The following is a 16,138-nucleotide window of genomic DNA, read 5'->3' as shown; positions in this document are numbered from 1 at the left end:
AAGCAGAGGTCCAGGGTTTGAATGGGGAGCAGCCCTGGCTTCAGAGATTTCTCAGCTACTGAACAAAGCCCTAGTCCCAGGGAAACCCTAAAGCCCTCAGGAAGTTTTTAGTCTGAGAGAATGAGGGAAAAGGGAGCCACCCCTGTAGATGCCAGTGAATCAGTGGCAAGATGTGTGGAGAGGATGGAGTCAGGTTGAATTCCGGAAGACTTCCTGAACCAGGTGTTTCCAAGGGCACATCCAAAGGACAAGACAACAAGGACTCAGAGAGAAGGTAAAGGGGGGAAGGGTGCCACAAATTTATTGGAGGAGAGGGAGTTCAAACATGCCCCCCCTCTTTCAATTTGGCCACCAGGTCTTCAGTGGTTTCCACCTTCACCCCTGCTGTGCGCTGGGGCGGATCCTCCACACTGAGTACAGAAATGCGGGAGGCTGTGTCCACCCCCAGGTCCCCAGGCTTCACCACTTCTATCTTCTTCTTTTTGGCTTTCTGGAGGAAGATTAAGAAGGAAAGTCTAGACTCCACCATTCTGAGAGGGGCAGAATTGATGTTCCCACTCCCACCAAAGCATCAGAAGGGAAAAACCCCTCCCCAGGGGGCCACCCCCAAACCTAGACCTTTGGCCAAGACCCATTTAAGGACCCAAATGGCAGGAGAGCCCTGGTGCATCAATTGACAACCACTACAGGGGCTCCCAGAAAGTGTGACCAGAGACCCTGGGAAGCTGACTGGGCCACAGGAAGCCTTGAGCCAACAGACTGGGAACCAGTTTCATCAGTCTAAGGCGCAGATTTTACAGATGAATCAACAGGATGGCAGAGGACGAGAGGAAACACTTAAAGGACCTTGTGGCTTACGGGACAGCCAGGTCCGAGGCTCCAGTGCACATTTCCCGATGCCATCTTCAGGGCTGCTGAGCCAATCATTTTTCAATATCACATCACTCCTCAGAGTACAAACATCAATGGTGTATCCAGAAGAAATGGACCCACCCCACATTTGGCGGTGGTAGGAAGGGAAAATGGAGGAGAGCAGGGAGTGATGGCTGACTTTAAGCATATGATTTGGCAGAATGTGTAGAGTACCAAACCTGGAATCCCAGATTCAAGTTGTACCTTGGACATAAATGATAAATCAGCTGTGGGCCCCTACTGGGACTCAATTTGCTCATCTGTAAAATGGGAATACAAATAGCCCCTACGGTTGCTCTGAGACTCAAACAAGATAATGGGTCTAAAGTGCTTTGTAACCTTTGGTCTTTAGACCTACAAATATAAGCTATTGCTAAATGTCTGAAGAGCAGAGAGGGATGAGAACTGTTCCGTTTGGGGGAGGGCAGCAGAGGGTGACAGCTGAAAAGAGGAGTATTCAAAAGGATTCTTGGAGTTCAGGAAACATGTTCTAACCATCGGCACTTCAGTACAATGGTAAGTTTGAGGAAGCAAAAGACCCACAGATGGAAGCTGGGCTTCACACCCTCCCAAGTCCTTTCCAGCCTCTTAGTCTCCTCTCTCAGGAAGGTCATGGAAGGGATCATGAAAGTCTGAAAGGACTGAGAAGGGAGGGAAAGAGAGAGAGAGAGTGAGTATGTGTGTGTGTGTGTGTGTGTGTGTGTATGTAAATCTGAAAAGAGTGGTGGATGAGTGTAAATTTGAAAGGACTGAGAAGGGTGTGGTGTGGTGTGGTGTGGTGTGGGTATGATGGCTCAGACTAGCCCAGCCTGAGTGTCTGGGAGTTGCCTGCCCTTGCTTACCATGATATTGGGGAGAGTGGCATATCGGGGCTCATTCAGCCGGAGGTCAGCAGTCACCACAGCAGGCAGCTTGAGGCGAATTGTCTCAAGCCCACCATCAATCTCCCGCTCCACTGTCAGCTTGTCCCCATCTAGTGAGAGTTTTGAGGCAAATGTGCCCTAAAGTACAGGAGGCAACATATATTGAGACAGCTAACGTGTGAGTGTGTGTGTGTCTGGGAGGGTGGTTACTGCAAGTCTGGAGGGAGCTTGGAGGTGGGGGGGGGGGGGACTACAGGGAGTGGAAAGGGAGCTGGATGAGGCAGTCACAGGGAGTCTCAGGGGAGCTAGGGGGAAGGAAGTCACAGGGATCCAGGAGCTGTCTAGAGTCAGGAAGGGGACCAGGGTAGCAGAATGTACCCACAGTGTCCCAAAATCAGACAGGGCTTCAGGGTACCTGAAGTGGAGGGCACCACACAGAGGTATAAGGGATGTTCAAGGGAATTTCAGGGAATAGACTCACTCTCCCACATCTGGCATTGCATTCCCAGAGGCTCACCTGAGGCCAGTCAAGCATGGCTGCTGTCATCTGTCCAGTCTGATTACAGTCATCATCGATGGCCTATGAGGAGGGGAGATGTAGGAAATTGCCAGGGTACGACATAATGCTAGAATGTGGAACCTAAGAGCTGGAAGGGTCCTTAGAAGTCATCTTCTCCAACTTGCTTTTAAAAATAGGGAAACTGAGGCACCAAGCAGGGAAGGAATTTAGCCAAGCCTATGCTGCTCCTGTCCACCCAGGGGTGAGCTCCCTGGAATGCAAAGACTGAGGCTCCTCCTCCCAGTACCCATGTGAGGGTAGTGCAGCACAGGACAGGCCATCCCTCAGACAGTCGGACCTGGGACTTCTCGGTGATTCCTAACCCTGGAACACTTGGCCTTGAAAGGGGGAGGGAAGAAAAATATGGAGGAGTCAAAGGAAGAGAAAAGTGGGGCAAAGGGGACCAACAGCAGAAAGCAGGTGCAGGAAGGGGAGAAGGAAGAGGCTGGCTTGGGCTCTCCCACCTGTTTCCCCAGCAGCACCAGCCCAGCTTTCTCTTTCTGGGCCAAAGCAGTGAGCACTCGGGAAACCTGGAGGGGCCCCAGGCGCTCTGCCTCACTTTCCGACACCTCCACGTGAATGCCTCGGTCAGCACCCATGGCCAGAGCTGTGCGCAGGGTCTCCTGCAGGTGAAGAGATGGACGTGGTCACTGCCACCAGCTCTCCCTGCTCCACCTCCCCTCCCCCCCAGGCCCAGGGGTCAGAGACACTCACCTGGCACTGCTTGGGGCCACAGCTTACAGCAATCACCTCCTTCAGCAGCTTCTTCTCCTTCAACCGCACGGCCTCCTCCACCGCAATCTCACAGAAAGGATTCATGGAGTGTTTCACCCCATCTGTCACCACGCCAGTCTTGTCCGGCTTCACTCGGATCTGGGGGGAGCAGGGGAAGGGCAGTCCAAAAACCAGGTCAGAAGTGCAGCAGCCCCAGCTACGGCCCCCTCCCTCTGGCCCCTGCCTGGGGGGGGGGGGGGGAGACCAGCTCCCAAGCCCACTTCTCCTGGAAGCCTCCTAGAACACGCCTTGTCCATGAGTCCTCCTTGGCCGAGGTCATCGTCCTGTGCAAGGGGGTCCCTCCCCAAGTGATACCCTCTCCTGCACCCCAACCAGGGGGGTCCCTCCCCGGGTGACCCTCTGTCCTGAAAGTGCCTTTTCTGGGCCTCAGTTTCCTCCCCGGATCTCTAAGCACGCCCCCTTGCAGCCCTGCCCCTTCCCGGTCCGGGGCGGGGGGTGGGGGGGAGGCGTGCAGGGGGAGGGGCGCAGAATTTCTGGCCCGTGGCTCACCCACGCTGACCCTCGGCATTATAGCCAGTGAAAGGGGTGCAGCACCCCCTCCTCTTTCAAACCTGGAGACTGAGCCGGGAAGGGAGACATCGAAGTTAAAGGTCAGTCGCTCGACCTTTGCCCTCGCTTGGCCGTAAGGCCACCCTGCACGTTCGCGCTCTTGCGTCAGCCAGGTACGGTCCAAGAGAGGGGAGGGGGCGAGGTTAGAGGTCGCGCTCACCTTCACAGCATAGTCTATGACCCGTTTGACTCCCACCAGCGCGCGCAGCTCCGCCATCTTGATGCCGCCGCTGCTTCCCGGCCTGAGGCTGTGGCCGCTAGGCGGGTGCGTGCTGGGGAGCTCGAGCTCTGCGTCCTCACAGCGCTCCAACAATCAGAGACCTGAGCTGTCTCTAGACTCCGCCCCTTAACTCCGGCCTTCACCAATCAGGATCCACTAACTGCTCTACCTCTCTTCACTCCCCGCCTCCGAAACTGCGCCCACTTTTAGCCAATACTCCTCCCCACACTGCCCGCCGCCGCCCTCCACCAATCAGAAACTAGTCTTGATCTCGTTCCGCCCCCCTCGCATGCCTCTCTCCTCCAATCAGCCGCCGAATGCCTTGGAAGCTTGGGGAGGGGCGCGCAACCACGGGCCAATGAAGGGAGTAGGTGTGAGCTGGGGGTAAGGCTTGGACGCCAATGGCGGGCAAAGGGCACACAGCTGGTAGGGTAGACCTCCTCGTTCTAATCGAGGTCCAAGGGTTGGAGCCCCTCCCGTCTTTCCTCCCAACAGTGCGTTCATTGCGCATGTGCGGGAGGGAGCGAGTCTAGAAGGATGAGCGCGGGGGCGGGGCCAAAGGGAGGGCGGGGGTGGGACCTTGGAAAGAGAAGGCGGGGCCACGGAGAGAGGGCGGGGTTCAGTCTTTTCCCTTCCCCCTCCCCCCTTCCACACTGTAAGTCACTCCTTCCCCTCTGGCCCCTTCCCACCAGGGGTTTTCCCGGAAGGCTTCTGGGAGGAGGGAAATCCAGGAAGACTGGGGAGGGGGGGAAGCCCCTTTATTAGCCTAGATCCTCGGCCCAGCCGCGCTGGGCTCACAAGCACACGGGAAAGCCGCTGATGGCGTCTGTGCTCTGCAGGATCATGTCCGCGAAGAGGAAGCAGAAACCTAGGGGAGGGGGCTGGGTCACTCAGAGGGGGAGCTAAGGGTCCCGGGGAGGGGGCTGGGTGACTCAGAGCGGGATGGAGGGTCCCGGAGAGAGGCCTGAGTGACTTATTCAGGGAGAAGGAGACTGGGGGTCCCGGGGTGGGGAGGGGGCTGGGTGATTCAAGGAGAGAGGGACTGGAGGCCCCAGGGAGGGGAAGGGGTTGGGTGACTCAGAGAGAGGGGTACTGGGGTCCCATGTAGGGCATAGGGCTGAGTGACTTCGGAGGAGAGTGCTGGAGTCCCTAGGAAGGGGAGAAAGGGGAGGGGACTACGTGTCTTTGGAGAAGGGACCTGAGTGACTGGAGGGTAGGCCTGGGGGTCTCTGGTGGCCGAAGGGGGCGGGGGAGCTTGATGGAACCAGGAGAAGGAACTAAGGGTCCCTGGAATGGGTGGAAGGACGTGAAGATCTCCACCTGGGCCTTACTACCTGCGAGGATGGAGAAGGGCAGGGCTAGCCAGGCGGTGAAGTAGGACCAGGAGAAGAAGCTGTCTACCTTCCACGCGTCCCTCGCAGTGTAGCCCACCATGCCTGCCAGCAGCAGCAGCGCTGGCCCCACCAGACCCCCAGGGTTAGCAGAGATGGAGGGCCGAGGTATACCCCGACTTCCCCTCGAAAGCTGAGGTCCTGCCTGGCTCTCTAGGTGGTGTTTCACCCACCCCTCCCACCTCCGCCCACACCCAGATTGTTCTCCTCCCCTTCCAGACCCTCCTCCACTTTCCTGGGCCTGGCCCCCTTCTCTGGCTCCGCCTCACCCTTGAGCTGGAGCTCCGCCAGCCCCTCTCCCGACTCCTCCTTTTAGTCTAGCAGAGCCCCTGGCCCTCCCCTACTCCCAGGTAATGTCATACCTTAGGCTCCGCTCCAGGCCTACCCTCTGTGTTCCCCCTTTTCAGCCCTGGTTGGCTCAGACTAATCTGACTCTCTCCCCCTCTAGCCTTAGACTTGCTCCTTCTCAAAAGTGCAAAGATGCTTTCCGAGACTAGCTCCTGTCCCAACTTCTTCCAGAAAACCTCCCTGGCCACCCTTAGCCTGAGGCCCAATCTCTACCCCTCTGCTCCCGGGTCTGGTCCTAGCCTCGCCCCATGCCCGCTTCTGGCTCAGTCCCTCTCACCGCTCAGGAAGAAGACTAGACAGGCGTTCCGGCCCCGGGGTGGGATAAGGTTCCCGTCCCGGGATGCGTGCAGGACACGGACGCCCAGCACTGAGGCCACAAGTCCCGAGCCAGTAGCCAACACCACACAGGCCGCTGTCACCGCCAGCATGGCTGGGGAAAGGGTTGGGGGGGAAGGTGTCAGCAGAAACACCTCCTCCTCTCCGCCCTCCACGAGGCTCCAGCGTACCCCCTTGGTGATTAAAGGGGCGGGGGGCTGATATGATGTCTAGATGGAGGCTGTTAGATGTTAGTCAGGGCCAGTCCCCAGGCAAGGGGCTTCTTCCCTAAGAGGCCAGTATCTGGCCATTGTGGTGATGCGGTGAATCAGAGCGGTCAAAAGATTTAGTGCTGAAAGGAACCTCAGAGACCAGCCAGTGTTGCAGTTAAAGAAACTGAGGCCCGGGGCTAGGATGGCAGGACAAGGTAACCCCAGTGCTGTGCTGCCGCGAGGAGGGGCGGCACTCACTCTCACAGGAGGAGTAGGTGCAGTTGTTCTTTCGACACATCCGCCACAGTCCGTTGTGGCCATCAGAGAAGCGGCTCCAAAAGTCAGTGGCGGTAGCCAGCACTACGAGGATGTTGGCCAAGACACCCAGCGACAGGCCGGCACTCTGCAGGCTTCTTTTCACCCCCATCCAGGGGCTGCTACAGGCCAGGGCAGTGGGAGGGCTGGGACTCCAGGTATGGAGAGGGAGCCTTCCCACCCACTCCCTTCTTCCAGGGTCACGGTGAAACCCTTCCCTTTGAGGGGAACTCTCCCCACTTTTTGCCCCCCCCCACGGGCGTAGCTCATGCCCAGCTCAGCTAGCCTGCTGTTCCGGACGAGTCCCTCCATTTGAGGGGGTCCCCCCACCTGCCTGGCTCACACTCAGATCAGCTAGACTGTTCTTCAGGAAGAGTCCCTCCATTTGAGGGGAGCCCCCCACCTGCGTGGCTCACACCCAGCTCAGCCGTCCTGTTCCAGCACCTCCTGCCTGGGGTGGGGAGATGGAAGGTTAGTGGGGGATGGGGACTAGGGTCTCTATGAGGAAGGAGTTCCAGAACCCCCTTACACCTCATTAAAGGAACACACACACACACACACACACATACATACACACACATATCCCATTCCTTGAGGAGATGGAACCTGTTCCTCCTAGATCAGCAACAGGATAGATGGAGGTTGGACACAAGGACAAGAGAAGGAGGGGAACAACAGAGGGGGTTCTAGGAGCAGAGACAAGAGGAAGGAGAAATGGAATAGGGGGAAATTTGCAAACAGCCTGAGAAATTAGGAAGAGAGAGGGGGAGAATGGGAGGGTGAAGAGGAGAAACAGAAAGGAAAGACTGAGAGGAACAAAGAAAGGAGATGGTGTGTCCGGAACACTATGAGACGGGATGGGTGATGAGGGAGAAAAAAAGGGATTCGGGGAAGACTGGAAGGGTTGTGTTGGCATAGACCAACTCTATTCAGGGAAGACTAGAACATAGGAAGTACTGGGAAATTGGGAGAATGGAAAATTAGTAAACTGACTGGAAGTGGAGGCCAGGAGATGGAGAAAAGAGAGAAAAGGCCAAGCGGGAATGGAAGGTGGGTATTCGTGGGACCCTGGGTAGAAGTGTTCCCGAGAGACACTGGCACAGAGTCAAGGGAGAGTGGTAAAGGATGTGTGGTTGGGAGGAGTGTTACTGGGAAAGAGTGAGAGATCACAGGGGAAAGAAGACTGAGAAATGAAGGGTTCAGAAAGCCAAGCGGAGTGGGGACTCAGGGTTAGTATTGGGAGGAATGAGACACAAATCATTCCAATGGTCAACTTTTGATTTATTCAATGAATCTAGGGCTGATTTCTCAAGCTGAGAGGGTCTCATAGTTTGGACGGGGAACACCCCGGTGCACCACAATGCTCAGGACTCCTGTTGCGGTAGAGAGAGGGAGGCTTCAGAGGTGACTCATTTTGATCCCCTCCCCAGCAGCCCCCAAGCCTCACCATGTACCCCTCCCTCCCCCAGCCCACTCATGCCATGTTCTCCATCCTCCTGATCTGGGGCTTCTCTCTAGAGACCCAAGAAGTAATGGCCACTTTGGCCAGTCTCTCTCTTCCTGGGATGAGAGGCCTCTAGTCCTCCACACATTCCCCATATCTCACTTCCCCCACTCACCAGTGAAAAGGAAGAGGAAGACAGAAATCCAGCCCATGTAGAAGGACCAGGCAAAGGTGATCTGAATCTGAGAATGATCAGACTCCTTCCATCTCTCTCCAGTGTAGACAGCCATTCCCACAGTGCTACAGAGAACTGTGAGTGGGAGCTGTGAGGCCCTTCTCTCCTCCCCAACCTGACACTTCTCCCTCCTAGGCTTCTCTCCCTCCCCTGCCATGGGGCTCACCTGCAGCAAAGGCTGTGATACAAAAAGTCAAAGAGGCGAAGCTGGAGTCACAGAGAGACGGAGTGATGACGAGGATCAGACAGGAGACAGACAGCAGACCTGCCAGTGCCGCCAGGATTGTGAAGACTCGGGTGGCCTGGATGAAATCTGCAAAATGGGTGCTAGCAGCTCAGCCCAAACTGGATGTTCCAAGGTCAACAAATCCCAGGGGCTGCCTTCTTACCTTTCACAGAATCCCCATCTGGATGCCAGAGGCCAGAATGAGCCTGGTGGTTAGGGCCTACAGAGGCAATCCAGTTATCAGTACTCAATGCAACCAGCAGGAGGGCCAGAGCAAGGCTCCCGGAGAACAGAGCAAGCACCCGGAAGGGACGCATCCTTGACCCGGGTCCTCAGGAACTGGGGGTGCCTTATTCTCAGAAGTGGGCAGTAACAGGAAGGCTGGACACCTGGGGCCTTAGGCAGTGGAAACCAGAGAAGAACAGGGAGCTTGGATCTTGTAGGTGAGGTAGGAAGAATTTGGGGGGCAGCCTGAATTCCTGGGTGATAGAGGTGCCAGTAGCTGGGGCCTGAGAAGTTACAGAGGACTGGAGGCCAAATGCTTGGGTTTCAGGGGGCTGGGAGGGGACTGACATCTGGCCAAGACTGTAAAAGGTTGGGGGCTCCAAGTGTGGGTCCCGGAAAGGGAAGCGGTGGGGGATTTCACACCAGATCAATGACGCAGATCATCTTTATACTTCTCTCCTCAAACCCTAAATGTCACTGTCCTCTGCCTGGGGCTGATGGGGGCTGGGTGTGGGGAAAGGCAAGTAAGGCTGACATCCTACCAGGTAGTGAGGATGGGGTATTGGGGGAGAGGCCTCTCCCTCCTATTGCCTGAAAGGACACACACCCCAACACCCCCCCAGTGGCATTCACCAGGATGTGGGTAGGAGGGGATGTGGCTAGTAACAGCAGAGGTTTAGTAAAGCTGACTCACTAAGCCCCTTTTGGTTCTGTCCTGGGGAAGGGATGGTGTGACTAGATGCCTAGACCCCTGAAGTGAATAGAGGCTTGAGGCAGACACTTGGGTCCCCAAAAGGGTTTGGCACTGGGAAACCTAAGGCAATGTGGGACAGATACACAGTGGAGAACCAGGGAGAATTTGGGAACTAGTACTCCTAGGGCCACAGGCACTGTAGGATAGACACCTGGGCCCCAAGGGGCTTCAGAGCCTGAGATCCCCAAGATTTCATGGGCTTTGGGACCTGAAATGTCTAGGATGCCAACCAAAGGTTCCATTTATTTCCCAAAAATGCTGCTGGTCAGACTGTTTGTTTGTCCGTTTACTTGGTTATTGACTGTTTTTGTTAATACAAATGATTTCTTAGCTGGAAAACCAGGGTGGCTTAGAGACTGCTTCAGGACACTTCTCTCTCCTTCTTCCCCCACTATACACAGAGAGTAGAGCCCAGGGAATTCTTGGGAAGAGTGACAACAAAGAGGAAGGGGTCCTAGAAGCAAAGATATTAGAATGGAGGAAGGGGTCCCCAGAGGCAAACTCAGAGGCAGGACCTGAGAAGCTACACACACACACACACACACACACACACACACACACACACAGAGCTGCAAGAAGGTCCAGCCCAGGAAGAAGGGGCAGGGGCTGCCTTCAGCTGGAGGTTGACTTGACTTCTTGGATTGAGTCGACCATATGGTTGCTTCTTGACTTCTCCCTTTTCTTGTACCTCCTCACCAGTATGAGAGAGCCTTTGAGAGGGGAGGCCTCTTAGTTCCCATTCCCATCCCCTTCTCCAAAGCCACCTCCACCCCTACCCCATCCTCATTCCCATGTCCATCTCCATCCTCACCCTGTTTTCCCTTTCCAATCCTATCCCCATCTCCTGCCCATTTCCACTTCCATCCTCATTCCCATGCCCATCACCATTCTCATCCTTATCTTGTTCTCCCTTTTCAACATTATCCCTATCCCCAGCCCTTATCAGCCCCTATCACCACCTCACCACTCAGGAGGTACAATGTGCAAGTGCCCCAGCCTAGGTAGAAGACCCATTCGAAGATAAAGCGATTGATTCTACGGATAGAAGTTATGTGTATGCTGACCATGAAGATGCTCTGGCCAACAAGTCCCAGGAAGGCTGCAGGAAGAATTAGATGGTGTCATCACCCCAGAACAGTGAATGGCCAGCCTCCCATCACCTCTCAACCAAGCCCTGTAGGGACACCGGAGTCTAGGTGTCTTACCAGTGACAAAGCTACACAAGGCAGAGAAAAGGTAGAAGAATGTCCTATCATTCACTACATTGATCAGTATCAGGAAGATGTCCAAAAAAGCCAGGAAGCCTGTTACGATGGCTATGCCCATCACCACTTGGACTACCTTAATTGAGACTGGAGAAAGGCAGTGATAGCAATGGCTAATCACACACACACACACATACACGTCCCAGGGTAAGTCCCCTGTACCCACATACCCTCCCACAGGAAGAAACCTTCTTAGACTAATGGACACCAAGTTGCTTAAATCAGGTTCAGTAGACTTGGGGATCCCCCTTTCCCCTATCCTCTACCTTTATTCACACGGCCATCTTCACTCTCTACCCTCTATCTCTATTCTCCATATTTATGCCTATCCCCATCTATATTCACTACCTCCTTCCATATCCTCATTCCCACTTTCTGCCCTCCATTCTCCTCCCTATCCCCATGTACCTGACTTCAGAATATCCTCACATATTTTATCCCCACAGGGCTTCCATAGGCCCATGTGGAGATGGGTATGAGACACTTGAATCTTCAGCCAGTAGGGCAAGGACACAGTGAGAAGGAGAAGCATAAAGCAAAGGGTGTTTAGGGCCACTTTGAAGGGCACCAAGCCCTCAGTGTGGTTGAATGAATTCCAGTCCTGCTTCTTCATTTTCTCACGAAGGCTGAGAGGCTTTGGTACAAGGAAGGCAAAGCCTAGCCCAGGGTGGTTCTGGGAGCCTGGACTATCTCTCAGTCTGGCCTTGTCCTGCTTTGCTTCCTCTCTTTATCCAGTCCCTAATGTTTGGCTCCAGTTTCTCTTAATTTATGCCTGCCCCTCTGCTTTGCTTCAGATGTCTCACGGTCCTCCATAGTTATTTCCCATCTCTTCAGCTCTTGATCTCTTCTTATCCCATCAGGGCCTAATCTCTTCAGTTCATTCTTGGTCCCCTCAAGTCTCTCCTAGTCCCCTCAGATTTTCCCCTGGGTACAACAGTTGGGCTTCCCCCCAGGCTTATCTGATCTTCCTCACTCACTCAGGGGCCCCAACTGTCATAGAACCTTCCAAGACCCCCAAGACTGACATCATCACCCACCCCAGTTCATGGCAGAGGAAGGAGGATGAAGTGAAGCTTGGAATTAAGAATGGAGATAAAGATAGAGAATAAGTATGGATTTGGGGGTGGGGTGAGTTGGAGGTGGCTTGGGGAGGGTGGTGGAATTGAAGGTAGGCATGGGGGAAAGGATGTGAGGATGAGTTTAGATTTGGGGCTAAAATAAGTGGGTTTAGGGATGGAATTGGGATGGACATTAGTGTTCTTAGTGGGGTAGAGAGAGGGATGGTGGAGGAGAGGGACAGATAGGGAGTGGGGTTAGAGATGGGGATTACAGGGATCATCATGGAATCAAGTTTGTCATTGAGATGATGGTGGAACACTGAGTTGGGGAAGAAACCCGGGCTTTCTTTAATGATAACTTCATCTAGGAAATTCACATCGATCTCTTTTCATCCTTCTGTCTCAGTTGATCTTCCTTGCTCTCTGGCTTTCTGTTTCTGGCTTCACCACACTCAATATCCAGGTTTCTCTCTACACCCTCATTTTCTCCAAGGACCTCAAGAAGGTGGAGACAAATCTCACAAAGAGGCAAATCTTACTTTGCTGGGGGAAGGGAAGTTTTGCTGTGGGAAAGGAGGAAGTTTAGACACCTCCACCAGCATCAGGACCAGGGAAGTGCTCCTAAAAGTCTATCCAAGAGGAGAATTATGGCCATGGGGAAGGGGAATGGAGGTAGGTTTCTTTGAGATCTTGGGAGCAAAACTTTAGACATCTGTGGGTCTTGAAGTAGAACTCTGAGGATTGGTGTGGTCTTGCCTTGGGGGATCAATACAGAATGATTGAATTCTAAAGCCCAAGGGATATGAGGAGGTTTTAGGGTTTGGGGAGACCCAAGGCTGCTCAGAGATGAAGGATCTCTCAGACACCAGGGAAAAGGAAGTTTTAAAGTCCGCAGGCTTTAGGGTACTCTCAGAAGGCCTTGGAGGTACTGAAGCTCCCATGGGCTTTGGGATCCAGAAGACCTTAAGAACTTTTCGGGATGTAGATTTTTTGATCTTCAAGGGCTTAGGTTGCTTAGTAGCTTTGGAATCTGAAGAAATGATCTGTGAGACTACTGGCTGTGGGGAAGGTGACTGCTTCTCCAAGGACTGTATCAGAGATGTGGAGAGATGAAGATGATGATGGAAGATGAAGGACCCTGGGGAAATGAGAGGCACCAGCTGTACTCCCCAGGAGTGGGAGGCCAGCTCATTTCCTTTGTTTTCTTGCCTTGGCCTCCATGCTCCACCCCAATATCTATCCCACTCATAATGACCACTCCATATCCCTTCTCCTCCCGCATCACCATTGCATATCTGGTTCCTTCACCTCAGTCTATACTCCCAATACTCTTGCCTCAACATGCCCCTTCCCAATTTTCTGTCTCCCATCCGCCCTCCATGAAATGTATTGACATAGTGCTTTAAGGTTGGCAAAGCAATTTACAAAGATCTCATCTGATCCTCACAACAACCCTGGCAAGGAGGTGCTATTACTATCCCCACTTTACAGATGGGGAAACAGACTTAGAGAGGCAGTGACTTGTCCCAGGATCACACCGCTAGTAAGTGCCTGCCGTGACATTTGAACTCGGGTCTTCCTAGCTTTCAGTCTACTGCACCACCTAGCTGCCCCTCTGTGGTCCACACCTATTCCCCTCTCCCTTCTTCTCTACTTCCGCCCTCTCTGCTAATGCTTTCTCTTCTTACCCTTCCACAGCTCCTCTCCACCCACCACCCCCCCACCTTATATCGCATCTAGATACTCTTCCCTACCCCCAAGCAACAGCCTCGACCACGTTCCTCACATTTCTTCTCACCTCTCCTCCTTTCTCCATCCCTTCCCACTCCTCTAATTTCTCCTCAATCATCTCCCTTCCGTTCTCCACATCACCCCTTCCTCCCCCACCTGCCTCTCCCCACTTGCCATACAGCCCTTTCCTCGATGTCCCTTTCTTTTCCCCTCCATCTCTTTCTCCCCCTCTGCTCTCTCCCTGGAGTACCTTTCCTGCCCGCTGTAATCCCCTTCTCCATCTCTTCTCTCTCCCTCAACATCTTCGCATTCCCTCTGTCTCCTCCCTCTTGTCTAGCCCTCTGCTTCTCCTCTCCTTCCTCTCTTCTCCTGCCCCCCCCCCCCCCATTCCCTTCCCTTCCTCCTCCTGTCGCCCGCGCCCGCTCCCGGCTCCCGCCTCCAGCTCCAGGGCCTCACCAACCACGATGTAGACCACTGAAGAGAACAGGAGCACGTAGACCGGCCAGTTGAGCCACATAGAGAATTCCCTTAATAGGAACTTGAGCTGGGTCACCGTGAGGCGGAAGAATATGAAGGCGAGGAATTCAGTGCTACCTGCCGAGGGGCGGGAAGGAGAGTCAAGGCTTGGGGAGGCATTGGGCAATAATTAGAGCAGAGCGGGGACTTAGGGCCGAGAGCTGGGGACCTGGGCCGGGAGCATGGAAGTGGGAGGGGACCGAGGATCTGCAGAGGGTCAGTGGACAGGCACCGCCCACATCCCTAAAGGGCACGCAGAGCTAGGCCCTTGATCCGCTCCCCCCCCCCCTCCCAGGGGCCCGGGCTGGCTGCAAACCAATAATCAGGCAAATGAGGCTTGTGAAGAAGGGCATGAGCTGTGACAGGGAGGCAGACAAGATTCCGATGCACTGTGCCAGCAGACTCAGCCCCAGCGGCAAAGACAGCAGCAGCGACAGCAGCAATGCGGCGCGACAGGCTTCTGCTTGTCCTGAGCAGGAGGGGGAAGAGGGAGGAAGAGAACCTCATGAGGGTGTGGCTGGAGAGGAAGGGATGCGGGCTGGGGTCACAGAGGAGAGAGAGGAGTGGATGGGAGCAGAGAGGAAAGTATGCAGGCAGGGAGAAGAGGTGGGGCCACAGGGAAGGGAGGAGCCCCATTAGAGGGGGTGAAAACAGAAAGGAGGGAGTGGAAGACAATAAATTTCTGTTGGTGAGGCAAAAGAGGGAGAGAGACCAGAGAGAAGAGTTGATTAAAAAAAAAAAAGTTAAATGAATTACAGGAGAAAATAGTAAAACTCTGCTAGTGGGGGAACCTCAACTTTCTCCTCTCAGAACTAGATTAAACAAAAAAATGAGGTGAACAGAATTTCAGAAAAGTTATTTACAATAGATCTCTGGAGAAAATTGAATGGAAATAGAAAGGAATACACCTTTTCTCAGCAGAATATGGCACCTACACAAAAATTGACCACATATTAGGGCAGAAAACCAGGAATATTAAATGCATCCTTTTTAGATAATTCAATTACATTCAATAAGGGGTAAACCTTATTAGATAAACAGTTTGTTCATTTGATTTTAAATAACAAAGATCAAATTACCACTGTGAAAAATGAAAGGGTGAATTCACCACCAAAGGAGAGGAAACTTAAGTAATTACTAGGACCTATTTTGTTCAATTATGTGTCATTAAATATGACAATGTAAGCAAAATTGATGGATATTTACAAAATACAAATTGCAGATTAACAGGAGAGGAAATAGAATACCTAAATGACCCCAACTTAGACAAAGAAATCAAACAAGCCACCAATGAACTCCCTAAGAAAAAAACCCCCAGGGCCAAATAGATTCAGAAGCAAATTCTACCAAACATTTAAAGAAAAATTATTCTGATATTATATAAACCATTTGCAAAAAGAGTCAAATAACAAAAAAAGAAAATAAAAAGAAATCAAGGAGACTAATAGACTCATGTCATCTAGATATGATATTGGGAAAGACCTGAATGGGAATAGAAAAGAATATGCCTTTCTCTCAGTAGTACAGGATACCTTTACAAAAGCTGACCATGTATTAAGGCATACAAACCTTATCATTAAATGCAAAAAAGCAGAGCTATTAAATGCTTCCTTTTTAGATCATAATGCAACAAAATACTTAATAATAAGATAAATGAAATAATTTTAATACTTAAAAATTAATCAGAAACTAAACTAATCTGAAAGAATGAGTGGGTTAAAGAACAAGTAATAGAAACAAATAATTTTATTAAAGAAAGTGATACTAAGTAATGAGACAACATAGCAAAACCTATGGGATGCAGGAAAAGCAGTAATCAGAGGAAACTTCGTATCTCTAAATACTTGTATCAATAAAATGGAGAAAGAGCAGACCAACAAATTGGGTATGTAATTTTTAAAAAATAGAAAAAGAACAAATTAAAAATCCCCAGCTAAACACCAAATTGGAAATTGTAAAAAAAAAAAAAATCAAAGGTAAAAGTGAATATAAAAACTGAATAAATAAAGCCAGGAGTTGGTTTTATGAAAATAAAATAGATAAACCATTGGTTAATACGATAAAGAGAGAGAGAGAGAGAGAGAGAGAGAGAGAGAGAGAGAGGAAAAAAAAAAAACCAAATCACTAGTATCAAGAAAGAAAAGATGGACTATACCACTAATAAAGATGACATGAAAGTATGTATTAGGAGTTATTTTACCCATT

At 52.2% G+C, this 16,138-nt stretch overlaps 3 protein-coding genes across 3 annotated transcripts; all 3 read right to left on the bottom strand.

Moving 5' to 3' along the window:
- Positions 1-270: 270 nt before the first annotated feature.
- On the bottom strand, positions 271-4,123 carry ETFB (electron transfer flavoprotein subunit beta). Its single transcript, XM_036743489.1, has 6 exons — positions 3,839-4,123; positions 3,049-3,207; positions 2,799-2,957; positions 2,293-2,355; positions 1,755-1,913; positions 271-490 (listed from the first exon to the last, which is right to left on the bottom strand). Exons 1-6 carry the CDS (start codon positions 3,893-3,895, stop codon positions 320-322), a joined length of 768 nt encoding a protein of 255 aa, XP_036599384.1. The 5' UTR covers positions 3,896-4,123; the 3' UTR covers positions 271-319.
- A 91-nt stretch (positions 4,124-4,214) lies between these two features.
- CLDND2 (claudin domain containing 2) lies at positions 4,215-6,591 on the bottom strand. The gene is made up of 4 exons (XM_036743490.1): positions 6,423-6,591; positions 5,915-6,067; positions 5,233-5,352; positions 4,215-4,766 (listed from the first exon to the last, which is right to left on the bottom strand). The coding sequence occupies exons 1-4, from the start codon at positions 6,589-6,591 to the stop codon at positions 4,693-4,695; spliced, it is 516 nt and encodes a 171-aa protein (XP_036599385.1). The 3' UTR covers positions 4,215-4,692.
- Positions 6,592-7,777: 1,186 nt separating this feature from the next.
- On the bottom strand, positions 7,778-14,404 carry NKG7 (natural killer cell granule protein 7). The gene is made up of 6 exons (XM_036743488.1): positions 14,250-14,404; positions 13,874-14,011; positions 8,548-12,824; positions 8,325-8,471; positions 8,099-8,233; positions 7,778-7,852 (listed from the first exon to the last, which is right to left on the bottom strand). Exons 3-6 carry the CDS (start codon positions 8,699-8,701, stop codon positions 7,788-7,790), a joined length of 501 nt encoding a protein of 166 aa, XP_036599383.1. The 5' UTR covers positions 8,702-12,824; positions 13,874-14,011; positions 14,250-14,404; the 3' UTR covers positions 7,778-7,787.
- Positions 14,405-16,138: the final 1,734 nt, after the last annotated feature.

Source organism: Trichosurus vulpecula, chromosome 2 (genome assembly GCF_011100635.1).
Source record: "Trichosurus vulpecula isolate mTriVul1 chromosome 2, mTriVul1.pri, whole genome shotgun sequence".
Classification (NCBI taxonomy): Eukaryota; Metazoa; Chordata; class Mammalia; order Diprotodontia; family Phalangeridae; genus Trichosurus; species Trichosurus vulpecula.
This window is presented reverse-complemented; position numbering and strand designations above follow the sequence as displayed.